This window comes from Ictalurus punctatus, chromosome 9 (genome assembly GCF_001660625.3).
Source record: "Ictalurus punctatus breed USDA103 chromosome 9, Coco_2.0, whole genome shotgun sequence".
NCBI lineage: Eukaryota > Metazoa > Chordata > Actinopteri > Siluriformes > Ictaluridae > Ictalurus > Ictalurus punctatus.
This window is the reverse complement of record NC_030424.2, coordinates 10,067,588-10,081,650: the sequence shown is the minus strand read 5'-3', so window position 1 is coordinate 10,081,650 and position 14,063 is coordinate 10,067,588. Positions and strand designations below refer to the sequence as shown.

The 14,063-nt window shown below is 39.9% G+C and overlaps 1 protein-coding gene across 3 annotated transcripts in view; it reads left to right on the top strand.

Annotated features, from left to right (window-relative positions):
* Positions 1 to 14,063, top strand: part of LOC108269610 (pleckstrin homology domain-containing family G member 3) — a 51,220-nt gene that overhangs the window by 21,060 nt on the left and 16,097 nt on the right. For all 3 annotated transcript variants that reach the window (XM_053682454.1, XM_053682455.1, XM_017475563.3), the window contains exons 3-7: positions 4,190 to 4,677; positions 10,367 to 10,467; positions 11,565 to 11,634; positions 11,728 to 11,774; positions 13,213 to 13,363. In XM_053682454.1, coding sequence (XP_053538429.1) covers positions 4,190 to 4,677; positions 10,367 to 10,467; positions 11,565 to 11,634; positions 11,728 to 11,774; positions 13,213 to 13,363 — 857 coding nt within the window. The remainder of the gene's footprint in view (positions 1 to 4,189; positions 4,678 to 10,366; positions 10,468 to 11,564; positions 11,635 to 11,727; positions 11,775 to 13,212; positions 13,364 to 14,063) is intronic.

Below are 14,063 nucleotides of genomic sequence, written 5' to 3'. Positions count from 1 at the left end.
GCCCAGAATGTCTACTCTTGGTTTGAATCCTGAGTTTCACCTGTTCAGACAGCATTTGTTGTTAAAAAGGATAAACCAACATGAAGACCAGAGAGCTGTCTCTGGGAGAAAAGTGAGCCATTTTGAAGCTGAGAAAAGAGAGAAAAAACGATTAGAGCCATTGCACAAGAATGGGGCATAGACAGTACAACAATTTTTAATATTTTAACCTCAAGAGGAACCTCTATCAAAGTCATGTAAAGGCCAGCGTGTGGAATAAGAAAGGATCTGCTCGTGATCCAAAACATACAGTGCATCCGGAAAGTATTCACAGCGCTTCACTTTTTCCACATTTTGTTATGTTACAGCCTTATTCCAAAATGGATTAAATTCATTATTTTCCTCAAAATTCTACAAACAATACCCCATAATGACAACATGAAAGAAGTTTGTTTGAAATCTTTGCAAATTTATTAAAAATAAAAAACAAAAAAGCACATGTACATAAGTATTCACAGCCTTTGGTCAATACTTTGTTGAAGCACCTTTGGCACCAATTACAGCCTCAAGTCTTTTTGAGTATGATGCTACAAGCTTGGCACACCTATTTTTGGGCAGTTTCTCCCATTCTTCTTTGCAGGACCTCTCGAGCTCCATCAGGTTGGATGGGGAGCGTCGGTGCACAGCTATTTTCAGATCTCTCCAGAGATGTTCAATCGGGTTCAAGTCTGGGCTCTGGCTGGGCCACTCAAAGACATTCACAGTGTTGTCCTGTAGCCACTCCTTTGTTTTCTTGGCTGTGTGCTTAGGGTCGTTGTCCTGTTGGAAGATGAACCTTCGCCCCAGTCTGAGGTCCAGAGCGCTCTGGAGCAGGTTTTCATCAGGGATATCTCTGTACATTGCTGCATTCATCTTTCCCTCGATCTTGACTAGTCTGACTGGTGCCTGGTTTCCTCCAGACATGATGCTTGCCATTCAGGCCAAAGAGTTCTATCTTTTTGTTTCTCATGGTCTGAGAGTCCTTCAGGTGCCTTTGGCAAGCTCCAGGCGGGCTGTCATGTGCCTTTTACTGAGGAGTGGCTTCCGTCTGGCCACTCTACCATACAGGCCTGATTGGTGGAGTGCTGCAGAGATGGTTGTTCTTCTGGAAGGTTCTCCTCTCTCCACAGAGACACGCTGGAGCTCTGTTAGAGTGACCATCGGGTGTTTGATCACCTCCCTGTCTAAGGCCCTTCTCCCCCGATCGCTCAGTTTGGCTGGGTGGCTAGCTCTAGGAAGAGTCCTGGTGGTTCCAAACTTCTTCCATTTACGGATGATTGAGGCCACTGTGCTCATTGTGACCGTCAATGCTACAGAAATGTTTATGTACCCTTCCCCAGATCTGTGCCTCGATACAGTCCTGTCTCGGAGGTCTACAGACAGTTCCTTGGACTTCATGGCTTGGTTTGTGCTCTGACATGCATTGTTAACTGTGGAACCTTATATAGACAGGTGTGTGCCTTTTTATAAATCATGTCCAATCAACTGAATTTACCACAGGTGGACTCCAATCAAGTTGTAGAAACATCTCAAGGATGATCAGTGGAAACAGGATGCACCTGAGCTCAATTTTGAGTGTCATGGCAAAGGCTGTGAATACTTATGAGTTTTTTTTTTTGTTTTTTTTTTTATAAATTTGCAAAGATTTCAAACAAACTTCTTTCACGTTGTCATTATGGGGTATTGTTTGTAGAGTTTTGAAAATTAGGAAAATAATGAATTTAATCTATTTTGGAACAAAGCTGTAACATAACAAAATGTGGAAAAAGTGAAGCGCTGTGAATACTTTCCGGATGCTCTGTACAAGGTCATCGGTCAAGCACGGTGGAGGTACTGTCATGGCTTGGGCTTGCTTGGCTGATTCTGGAATGGGTTCACCCATCTTTATTGTTGTAACTCATGATTGCAGCAGTAGAAGGAATTCAGACATTTTCAGATACATTGTGTGCCAATTTACAGACAAATGCACATTATGGAAGTTACTTCCTCGTATCCTGATGATCCTGATGATATGCCTGATATGTATTTAATGTATTGATGTGGCGTTGAGGATTATGCAGAGCAGAATTGGGTATATTGCTTGATTTGTTGACTAAAATGAGAAGCTTGTGTGGTTATGTTGCTACTGCTGTTAAAATTCCAGTATGATTGTGTACTTAATGGAAGCAGTTTTTTTCTTTTTATTTAATGGAGCACAATAAGACTTGACATGTCAGAACAGTTTGGTACAGGCTTTACAGGAATATTTGTGTTGTCTTATTTCTTTACTACTTACAGGGCCTGCCCAGACCACACATCAGTTTTAACTGTCTTGGTGTGCGTGTGTGTGTCTGTGTCTGAGTCAGCCTTTTCTCACCACGGTGCTAAGGATTGTTTCTGCCTCACCCTAACCATTGCTTAATGCAGGAAGGAAATTGAAAGTTGAACCTGTTTGCATCAAGCAGAACACAGAACAACTATTGTGCATTCTTTTTAATCTGTCCTAACACCATTTTGAAATGACAACACAGGATTATTTGTGAGGATTTTCATGGGGTATTTCTATGTATGTATGACTGTGGTAGCTTCCTGAGCTCAAACCTGAGTCATAGAGTCTGAGATTGTATGGCAGGTGTTTGTCCTTCCTGTGAATGTGCAGAGGCTTGAGTCAGCCTACTAACCTGTGCACTGGTAAACAGTCTGGTTATACTGTAACGTCATACTGATGTCATCTCTGCAAGTCTGTACAGCGCTACTTGGGTGAGTAGGAGTTAGGTGGAAAGCGGGACCGTAATGTCGAATTCCAGTTCATTCCTATATGAATAATGTTGAGAAGCAGCAGCAGTCAGCTTCATGTTATCATGGAAATTGTCCTGAAAATTTAATAGCATATGTATGCATTGGCCAATACATAACCGCTGCAAGTATGAGCTTGCTAGCTTTGCACAACCCTCACGGACATCATGTCCACATTAAGTATGCTGAGGCCTTGAGTTAGGGTGAATGGAAAATGGAAATTAGGCAGAGATCATGTGATGGGCTTCCACGTTTTCCATGCATGCTAACACCAAGTAGATGATCTCACTGTTTATTATGGACTTGAGCACTGGTTTACACTCTATATAAACATGACCCCGAAATCCCAAAAATCCCCTCTTTCCCAAGGCCTTTTCTTCCCTTTCAGGTTCAACTGGCTTCAGTGCAGACATGGAGAGGAAGTGGAAATTATTCCTGGTCAGTAATCATAGCTGAAAATCACTCCACTCTGAAGTGTCATGGGTTATTTGGCTAATGGGGTTAGTTACTGTAAAGAAAAATTGTTTTTGGAAAGGTCATACATTACATACTGCTTCCCAGTGGGCTGTCTCTACTGAGTGAAAGCGTTCTTTGTTAGAGTGAAATCCTGTGTCATTCCTGTGACATTCAAAAGAGGTTATTAATGTAGAATTAGAGTGCTGAAAACTGTATTCCCAATGATATGCACTTAGCAGTAAAAGTTTAATTCCATTACTACGCTCCGTTTTTATTTCACAAAAAATGAGCATGCTTGTCAAATTTCTCAAAATGTATTACGTCATGGTTCAGTAATATTTCAGATGGTAGAGTATACATGTATTATTGTCTGAATGAAATAAGAAGCATATAGGAGCAATAGAGAGACAAAGTTTTGAAATTTAAAAGCCATTGAATTGTTAATAATTCAATAAACAAATATCCAGCCAATCAGAGTCTTTCATTCCAGGCTTGATTGCTGTTGCCTGTCCCTGCTAATTTTTTTTTCGGAGTGAATTATGCAAACTGAATCAGATCGAATGTGAGCGCTGAAATGAACAACCTGAAATTTATATATTTATATATTTAATGTCTGGAAAAACTGAAACATTTCATTTGAATTTATGAACACTGGAAAAAAACTGTTTGGCTATAAGCGCTTGATATTTTCTTTTTTCTGGAAAGGTTAAATAAAACTACTTAGAAATTTATTGAGGTCAATCCAAAGCAAATATATGCAGATGTGTGGTTTTCGAAGTACTATACTGTATTTTGGTGCAGTAAATTCATTATCAATGCATTTAAATGCATTTTTCAAATGTAATTTTAAAAAATATGTATAAATGCCATGGTACATAAAACATAAATGCATTTTTGACTTAATAAATGTCTCTCTTCTCCTTTGCATTCACCACCACAGAATCTCCTCGCTTGTCCACGGACTCTTCCTTGAGTGGCCATGACCCTATCCTGGCTGACTACTACTCGCTGTCCATCGAACACTCTGATAATGAGCGGCCAGTGAGCACCGTGTCCATCTCCTCAGGCTCCTCTGGAGAGGGCCAGAGCAGCCTGTTCAGTGCATCCCACTGTCCCCAGTCTTCGCCCTCCCTACCGACTGAAACTGACATCAACCTGGAGCTTAGCCCTCCTGAGGAACCTAATGAACATCTAGCCCCACTGAGGTCTGCAAGCAAGAGACCAAGGCCAGACCCTGTTGCGGGCCAGTTTAACAACAACGCAAGCACTGCTGGAGCCATTACACTGCCACCAAGCCTGGACGGACCTTCGCCTGTCGCCACTGTAGTGATGGCACCTAATTCTCAACTAACTTATGTGGACCGAGTGGTCATGGAGATTATTGAAACAGAAAGGATGTATGTAAGGGACTTGCGCAGTATTGTAGAGGTGAGTAAAGGGGTTCCTTGCAGTACCTAAACATTTTCTGTTCGTCACAGCTGCTTGTGTGACTACTTTTTAAGAAATCTGGCAGTTACAAGATGACATGACATTATTTGACATGTGTCAGTTATCAGTTAATAACTTCCTTTAGTTATTAGGAATGTAGATGGTTCTTAGTGAGTGTTAATTTCAAGTCTTGAGATTTGAATCTTCTCGTTCTTCCATATCATATTCAGCTGTGTAAAAGCTTTGGATGAGTATAAATGACAGGTCTGTACTGCTCAGCAGAGCCTTAGCTGGTGTGAAATGATCTTTAGTGTGGAAAAGGAATTAAGACTTTCACACCATGAAGGAGAGCAGGAGCACTGAAGCGTCATCTGATTTGTCAGGTGCAGTTCATTGTTCTTGCTGAAGTCAGTGTGGTTTCCTCTGCTCATTTATGAAGAGTTTTATTGCTGGTGGAACCTTGGGCTAAAATGTGGTTTTGGCATGGAGCTGACTGGTTTTGGTGGTTTTATTTTTGTAAGTGTGCAACACTATTTGAACCCTATGACATTACATTCTTTTGTACCAAGCTGCATTATTGAATGAGGAATGGTGGTGTTTTAAGTGCGTTCACAACACTAAGTGGGAGTATCTTTGAGGTAACATACAAAAGAGAAATCTTATTTGCTGAGTAGTGCTGTGCTCAATTCAATTCAATTATTTGTATAGTATATTCACCAATAGACGACCCCCCCCCCCCCCCCCCCACACACACACACACACACACACACACACAAAGTTTAACAGAAATCCAGATTATATTTCGATTCATAATGAGCAATCCAAAGGTGACCGTGGCAAGGACAAACTCTTTGACATGACATGAGGAACTAACTAGACTTATCATCTGGGTGACATTGAATAATGAGATTATAAGTCATTGCTCCAATTGTGCGCTTTAAAATCAAATAGTATTAAGTATGTTGAAAGGATGTTTACTATGAGCAGTAGTTCTAAAGTACAAATTTGCACTTTCCAAAAACAGTTCATGCCCAAGTCTCACCCTCATTTTAGTGGATAATTTCAGCTAAATACTGTAGAGTCTCCATGTGGGACCATCCTCAGCAGCAGAAGGCGAGTCACAATTTCAGAAGCTCTATTCAGATGTATCAGGAGCATCAGGCAGGAGTAATAAGTTCTGCACAATCTGAACAAAATTACGGTCTCCCATGGATGCCAAATGGTGTAAGCATTCACAGGTTTGAGCTCGTATTATAACCATCCATGACTGGAAACCTAATAGAACGTAATTGGCCGTGAACTTTGGGTGGGAGGGATGGCATTATTATCTTCCCTGTCAGACAGACCTAGCCGGCCGTGGGATTTTTTTTTGAGCTCGCATATACAGAAAAGGACAGTTGGCATGTCCTCTAAACATCTTCGGCTGTCCTATTATGTTGCAAGGATGTGGTGGCTGGCGTAACACATCACAGAGGAAACGTGTTGGATTTGTTCTTCCAGGTTGGTAGCGGTCATGCAATAGTGGAGAACTAGCTAGTGGGTAGGAATGAGCAACGGCACTAGGTACAGAAGTGCCAGGTCGTTTCATGATTCTGGTACTACTACAGGAATTACTAGTGGTCATGGAGATTACTGAGACACCTAGTAATTCATGGCTAAATATGGCTTTGCCTGTGCTGCATACCATTCTGTAATTTATAGCCACCTTGACTCACCACAGCTGGTTACAGAAATTGTTCTAATTGTCCAAATTGTCCTAACCCAGTCTTAAGCTTTGTTTTTATCAACCATGTAGCAGTTTTTATCCCACCCACAACAAACAACTACTGTTTAGGAGTGAATTACGTGTTCTAGGTTGTCACCCACATATCCTAATTCTTCATGAATGTTTTTCCCCTCCATTCAGTACTACATAATGAGCTGTGATTGATGGCTATGCCAGAAGGAGCCGTTTTCTCCTGAAAATTGGAGTATTTTTGGCTGTACTTGGGTTTCCAGAGGTATGGCAACCTCTGTAAGGAATGTGCTGACACTTCCAGGTTTTGCAGCTGCCTTAAATCATTACGTTCTTCGCTCACAGCCTTGCATTGTTTCCTGTCTGGTCTGGACCACAGATGGGAAGGTAATGATGGGCTGTACCAAAATCCTACTCCATCATAGTAAATCTTGACTACTTTGTCCACCTGTCAGGATTTTAACCAGGTGCATATTTACAACAGAGCAATACATGTAGGGCTTGGCTGGAGCTCTGACTTTGCTGACACAATTTCCAACTCAACCCACCAACAGATAAAACTCCTCCAGACCAAAACCATTTTCAGAATTGTTCCTAGAATTATTGTCCAAAGACTGTATAGACTTTGTTCAAAATGTACTGCAAAGTTGTGTTCTTTGTGCTTATGACTTGGTTGTCATTTATTTAAAGCAAATGAAAGAGCTGCAGGTTCATCACCAGTTGGCATCTGACACGTCTGAATGGCAGCTAAAATATTACTTACTCTTACTGCACCTTTCTTAACATGCTGTGAGGAGAAAAGTCACTTGACCTTAATCATGCAGTAGAGAGGGACTCCACCATCTCCGTTTTCGAAGAGGACTTGGCCAGGTTTTGTGAAGCAAATTAGACTCCCTCTTGTACTGCGTAATGTTCGGGCTCTGCTCGCCGTGTTCATTGTTAAGCAGTGCGTAAATGTTTGTTTAGCTGTAGCTCCCCTCATAGTTCTGTGTACTCATTGGTCAAAAGTGGTGTTAAGCTGCTCATGTTTCTGTCTGGTTTTGGTCTTTGCTTCACTGCCAGGAGAGACACAGTCCAATGCAAACTGCCCAAATATGGTGCTCTTTGATCGTCAGCATAGACACACCTTCTGAGTGTGACATCACTCAGAAAATCTCAGTGTTGCTCGCTCTCTTGCACATAAACGTATCTATTTGCGCTTTGTCAAAAAGAATCACTTAATACAAGGACATATACAAGAGGGGATTAATGTCACTACATGTTTCACTAAGACCACTTATAATGCCTTTTGATATGGATAACTTGAATTGGTGGTTCATGCTTATTAACAAAACGTTGTCATTGAAAATAGGTTTAAAATATTGTTTATGCTTTTTTGTCTGCTTCTCGTAATGTTTTCTACAATAAGTAGCGAGACTTTTTTCCCCCCAAAAGAGCTGAAAGTATGCCTACTTCCTAATCCCTTTTTAATCATTGGATTATTTCAGAGGAACTTCTGCAGCAACTGCTGGCAGATTCAAATTCAAATTCACTTTCATTTCAGTGGATCTAACAGGTTCCCGATTTGTGTCTCTACAGGAACAGTTTTGTAATGATTAACTGATGTATTGTGCAGCCCTATTTATGTTCTGCATTTCTTGAGTCTATACGTTGTGACTTTGCTGCATGAATTTTAAATTGGCCACATAATTAAAAGGCGCTCCGCAATGTTAGCAGTTCTGAAAATCAGTCCCATTAACATTTTACATCTAGTAGTCTATATGCTGAATGTTTTATCTTACTTGAGCAGTAGCCAGTACTCACATGTGGCCCAGCCGAAGTCTTCACACGTGAGTGGAATTCCCCAGAACCGATAGCAACAGAGAAAGTTATTTATTTATTGATTGATTTAATTATTTAATTATTGCATTCGTGTTTCTCTTGGTAGGTGAGCATGTCTGCGCGAGTAAAATAAATATAACTAATACTAGATGTTGCAAAAACTTTGCAGAGAAATAGGACAATTCAAACAAAAGTCCTTCATCAGCTGTGCAAACAAAGTGCTTCCGAAGCTGTCCTAGTTGAAACCAGATATATTTATATATGTTATTCAGCTTTATGCTGTAAATGATCTTAATGAAAATACTCGTACAATTATGTGCTGACTGTTGAGGAAATGTAATTTCGTTAAGCTGAAAAGAAAAATGAAGCAAACCCAGACCATAAACATGAAGGAGCCCACTGGAGCCTATAACTGTGAAATCAAGTTTCCTGATCATGTTAATGTGAAGTTCTCTGTGTCTAGAAGCATGCGATTAGTAACTGTTCGGTTTTGAATGGTAATAAGCAAGATGTCATAGAAGACAACATGGGCTGGTAAAAACATTTACAGGTACACTGAAGTGAACAGAGGAAGTTGCTGCTCAGTTGACCTGAATAAAAGGGCTGTTTCAGACTTGTCTTGTGTCCAGAAGTACAATACTGCCCTCTGTTGACCTGTTTTAGGAATTACACTTGTATTCATGCACAGATGAAGATTTATCTTTTATTTATTTACATATTTATTTGCATTCTTACTTTCTATTTACTTACTTAATTTCATCTTCTGTAGCTACTTTATCCTGGTCAGGATCATAGTGGATCTGGAGCCTAGCACGGGAACACTAGGCACAAGACAAGATTACACCCTGGATGAAAAAAAATTCAGTCCATCGCAGGGCACCATGCACACATACCTTCATATACGTATTCACACCTGAGGCAGTTTGACATTGCCAGTCCACCTACTAGCATGTATTTGGGACTAAAGGGTGGGAGGAAACTAGAGGGCCCAGAGGAAACCTATACAGGCACTGGGAGAACTTGCAAAACTCCACACAGGATTGAACCTAGGACCCTGGAGCTATGCGGCAGCAATGTTATATTTTACTTACTTGCTGATTTACTCACTTAATAAATGTAATAACGTATCAGATTTTGTAGAAATTTGTAACATATATTATTTGTCATATCTTTTACTGGTAGTTTACTCCCTTAAATATTTCTTTTGTTGTTTACATGTATTTGTATGTTACATGCACCCTCACCAAGGCCTCGCCAATTCCTTATGTGTAACTGACCTGCAAATAAAGCAGAATGTGATTCTGATTCGGGATCAGACAAGTGTCTGCCTAAACACAGCCATAACAAAAGCCCTTCTGTCTGAAATCACTTCCTCGCTCAGTCATTCACATTATATACTGTCCTATACATACAGACAATGTGGTATAAATGTGGATAATTCCCACAGTGTAGCACGGCGTGACGTTGGCATGACCATGCTTTAGTCATGTGACACTGTGTTTACACTGTCAAAGCGCCACATTTTTAGCCTTATAAATAGGATGTATTTTTAATTGTATTACTGTTTTTTAAGTTCCTGAAACATTTTATTGCATTTTTTTTTAAGGAACCTGTTCAGTAACAGTAAACATAGAGATTTGAAGAGAAACTATTGCTGCAGCATCACTTCCTATGTACAATTTCTTTTACTTTCTTTAAGCAATATTAAAAACTTAAGTTGGTAGAAGGTGCAGTGGGTAGCGTTTCAATCTCACAACTCCAGGGTCCCTAGTCCAATCATGAGCTCAGGGTTTTGCATGTTCTCTCCATGTTTTTGTGTTATTCCTCTAGGTTCTATAGTTTCCTCCCACGTCCCAAAAACATACTGATACATGGATTGGCTACTCTGAATTGCTCTAGGTGTGTGTGTGTGTGTGCATGGTGCCATGAATTGGCATCCCAATCAGTGTGTATTCCTGCCTCACACCATGTGTTCTCAGGATGGGTTCTGGATCTGCCGCAATCCTGAACAAAATGATTGAATAATTTAGTAGATTTCTATATTATACACTAATATAAATTGAAAATGTGACCGAATAAGCTAACCTTTAATTGTGGTGGTGTGTTTTTTTTGTTTGTTTGTTTTTTTTTCAGGACTATCTGGCTCACATTATAGACACCAGAGATTTACCCATTAAGCCTGAGCAAGTTTGTTCCCTGTTTGGCAACATCGAAATCATCTATGAATTCAACAGGTAAGAATCACCCTCACTATGTGAAAGTAGAACATGAAGCTGAATTCACACGTCTAATGCAAGTGCACTTTGTCGTCTGAAATACTTTTAAAAGGGATTTCTCCTGCTGGGCTGAACGTGGGGGGGTGGGGTGTAAACTTGAGCATATTTATTCATTTGTTTTGATCAGCCGGATGTTGACGTGAGGTAACGGGCTTGATTCTGACATTTGCAGGCAAAGTGGCGTTTACAGCCCCATGTGTTTAAACAGTTGCTTTTCAGCAGGGCGTTAGACCGCATCTGATTTGACAGGAAGCCGCACAAATAGAGAACTAATGTGTGTCTTGCACACAAAAATCCCCCAAAATAAAATCCTGTGTAACTTTCCACCCTGAAACACATTAAATATGTTTATACTGAAATATTTGTGATGTGTAAAAGTCGAAACTAAGACATTAAAGCGCTTCTGCATCACTCTCATTAGGTAAAGATGAAGAAAGCACTAAATTCTGTTGCCGTTGTCAGCAGGTATTCAAAGGGCATTATGTGTAACATAGGAAACGATTAATCAAAATAAAAAACATACCAAGATCAAACAAAGTGAACTCTACAAAAAAAAGTGAACTCAGAATTTAATCATAAAATAAATCTTTTGCACCATTAAAGATAACATACTGTATTGATATGCACGTCATTCAATGTGGATGTTTCCTTCGAGTAAGGAACTGCTTCATCGTTACTGGTGTAACACTTTCTAGGGTCTGACTAGAATGAAGTATTATGAAGGGGATTTAGTGAGGGGAAGAAAACGTCACCAACCCAGAAACCTCTGTTTGAGGCAAAAACTTGAGGGAAGCTACATTTATAGTATTAAATGCCCCCTTTGATTTGTGGTGTTTTAGTCTGTAAATTTTGCATGGAATGTTAAATATTGTTACCAGATTATTACATAAGGCAAGTTGAAGAATTTACTACTTACATTTATGACTAATGTGAAATCCATATTTGAGGCCCACAGTCACATTGAATTTCTATTAAGCTATATTTCTGTAAAGGCTAGAATCAAGCTGCAGAATATTCAACCTAAATACGTCTGTTGTGTCTGTTTCTCTCTGCAGCGAGTTATTGCAGGCTCTAGAAATGTGTGACAGTGACCCGGTGGCCATTGCTTGTTGCTTTGTGGATAAGGTATAAAGTTAAATTCCATTCATACGTTTAATTTGGTGCTACATCCATTGCATACATGTTTCTCACATATTATTTTTTATCTTCCTTGTGCAGAGTGAATATTTTGACATCTACACTCAGTACTGCACAAACTATCCAAAGTAAGTGGGCGAGAGATATTTTTTATCCTAAGTGTGAGTGGTCATATAAGCCGTGTCGACAGCAGAGCAGAAATAAGGGCCCTGCGTTTGTCCCACTTGTCTCCTACGTCTTCTTCGAGCCACTCATTTTGTTTTGTTTGATGCTGAATGAAAATGTCAGCTTTTTAGGGACATTGTAAGATATGTTTTTCTTTTTTAAATCTGAAATAATCTGACAATTATGGCTTTGGGTCTGACAGCACAATTATCACCGTCATTCTACTGTCCAGTGGGTTCACACTAGTTAACAGTCCATACACGAGTTTTTGTGATTGTTGGGGCCCAAAATTTTTGCTGCAGCTTTTTTTTTTTCCTTCAAAATTTGAAATGCAACTTTCAGAGTTTTTTGTGCTTTTTTTGCCGAAAACTACTTGAATTGGTGAAAGTATAATTGAATGAAATTGTTTTGCACGTAGTGATGTTTGTTGGTAAATGAGACCTTTTAGCTGGACTCGACTCGATGCCCGTGAATGGCAGGTGGCTTTGGCTGAATGCGCATTGTGATGTCACATGATGTGTCTTGGCCCAGACCTGTGGAAAATCTGTGGCGATTTCGAAAGATTGTCAAGCTCCTCCGAATATCAAAAAGTTTGCTTGATTTTGTGTTATTTTACGCAACTGCGAAATCCTAGAGGGACTGATCTAAACTCCACAGACAAAAAATCGTGTCATGTGTCATTACTTGGACCTGTGTACTTGCTTGGACTTTAAGAAAATAACTGACAATGCTTTTAATGTTTTATGTTACATTACATGTAACATACTGACATTTATATAATCAGGGCACTTTCACACCTATTAGTCCATTTGCCAGTCCATTAGTCCATTTTTCACACATCACAAACCACAAAAATTATCTGGGCACAAAGAGTAATGTATTTTTAATAATTATATAAACAGCTAATGTAAAAAAAACATTCACATCTGGCTTTTATTTTCTCATTTTTGTTTGTCAGAACAAAATATCCAGAACGTCTCACATTTCTGCAGTGCTACAGTTTTATCCTCAGTTTGGTAAGCTCGTATCTACAGAAAATGCTGCCCGCATCCCCATAATATATGCCAGGTTTGGTTCACTTCCTGCACGTATTTTGGTTCAGGGTTGTTTTCTCACTGCAACTGAACCATGCTGGAGTTTGCTAGAACCTGACAGATACCACCTTTGCCAAACGTTATCGGATGGGTTGTTTTGTTCTGCACCCAAGTGCGACTGCTGTGTTCTCACCTGCCCAAACAAATCTCACCAAGGGAGAAAACACACCAGGGTTCAATTCAGGCTAAACACTGCAAACAGTCAAGGCATTGCTATTGATGGATGCAACATTTCTTTTGTTTGGGGACCTTATGTGCACTTCATTTCCCTTTGCCAATCTTTGTCCTCCCCATTATTCATTTTCAGCTCCGTGGCTACACTTACAGAGTGCATGAGGAACAAGATGCTGGCCAAGTTCTTCTGGGATCGTCAGGCGACTCTCCAGCATTCCCTCCCTTTAGGTGCCTACCTGCTGAAGCCTGTGCAGAGGATTTTGAAATATCACCTCCTATTACAGGCATGTTCCTCTTCATGCCCTGACATAGAGCCACTTATTACACAAACAGCAGTGCTCAAATGAACCTGATGTACAGTTAAGTCTAAAAGTTTGCATATACTTGGACTAAAGTCATTTAAAGAGGTAATTCAAAACAATAATTAAGAGACATGTATTTATTTTATTGACTTTTAGTGGGTCAGAGTGTACATACACTTTGTTAGTATTTGGTGCCATTGCCTTTTAATGGCATAGCTTGAATGAAATGCTTGGGGTAGCCTTCCATATGCATCTCACATGTTCTCAAATGCCTCAGACATGCTGTTTCAGTTCAGTCCACAAATTTTCTATGAGATTCGGGTCAGGACTTTGGGATGGGCACTCTAATACTATCACTTTATTGTCTTTTAGGCCATTTTGTTAAAAACTTTGGAGGTATGCTTTGGATCATTGTCTTGCTGGAATTGGCCCTTTTGCTACCAAATTTTAACTTTGTGGCTGATGTCTTGAGGAGTTGCTTCAGTATTTCTGGACAATCTTCTTTCCTCGTGATGTCATCTACTTTCTGAAGTGTGCCAGTCCCATTTCCAGCAAAATATTCCAATTACATGATGCTTCCACCCCCATGCTTCATAGTTGGAATGGTATTCTTTGGATTAAAAACCTCACCCTTTTTCGTTTATACATAGCCCTGATCATTATAGTCAAACAGTTACATTTT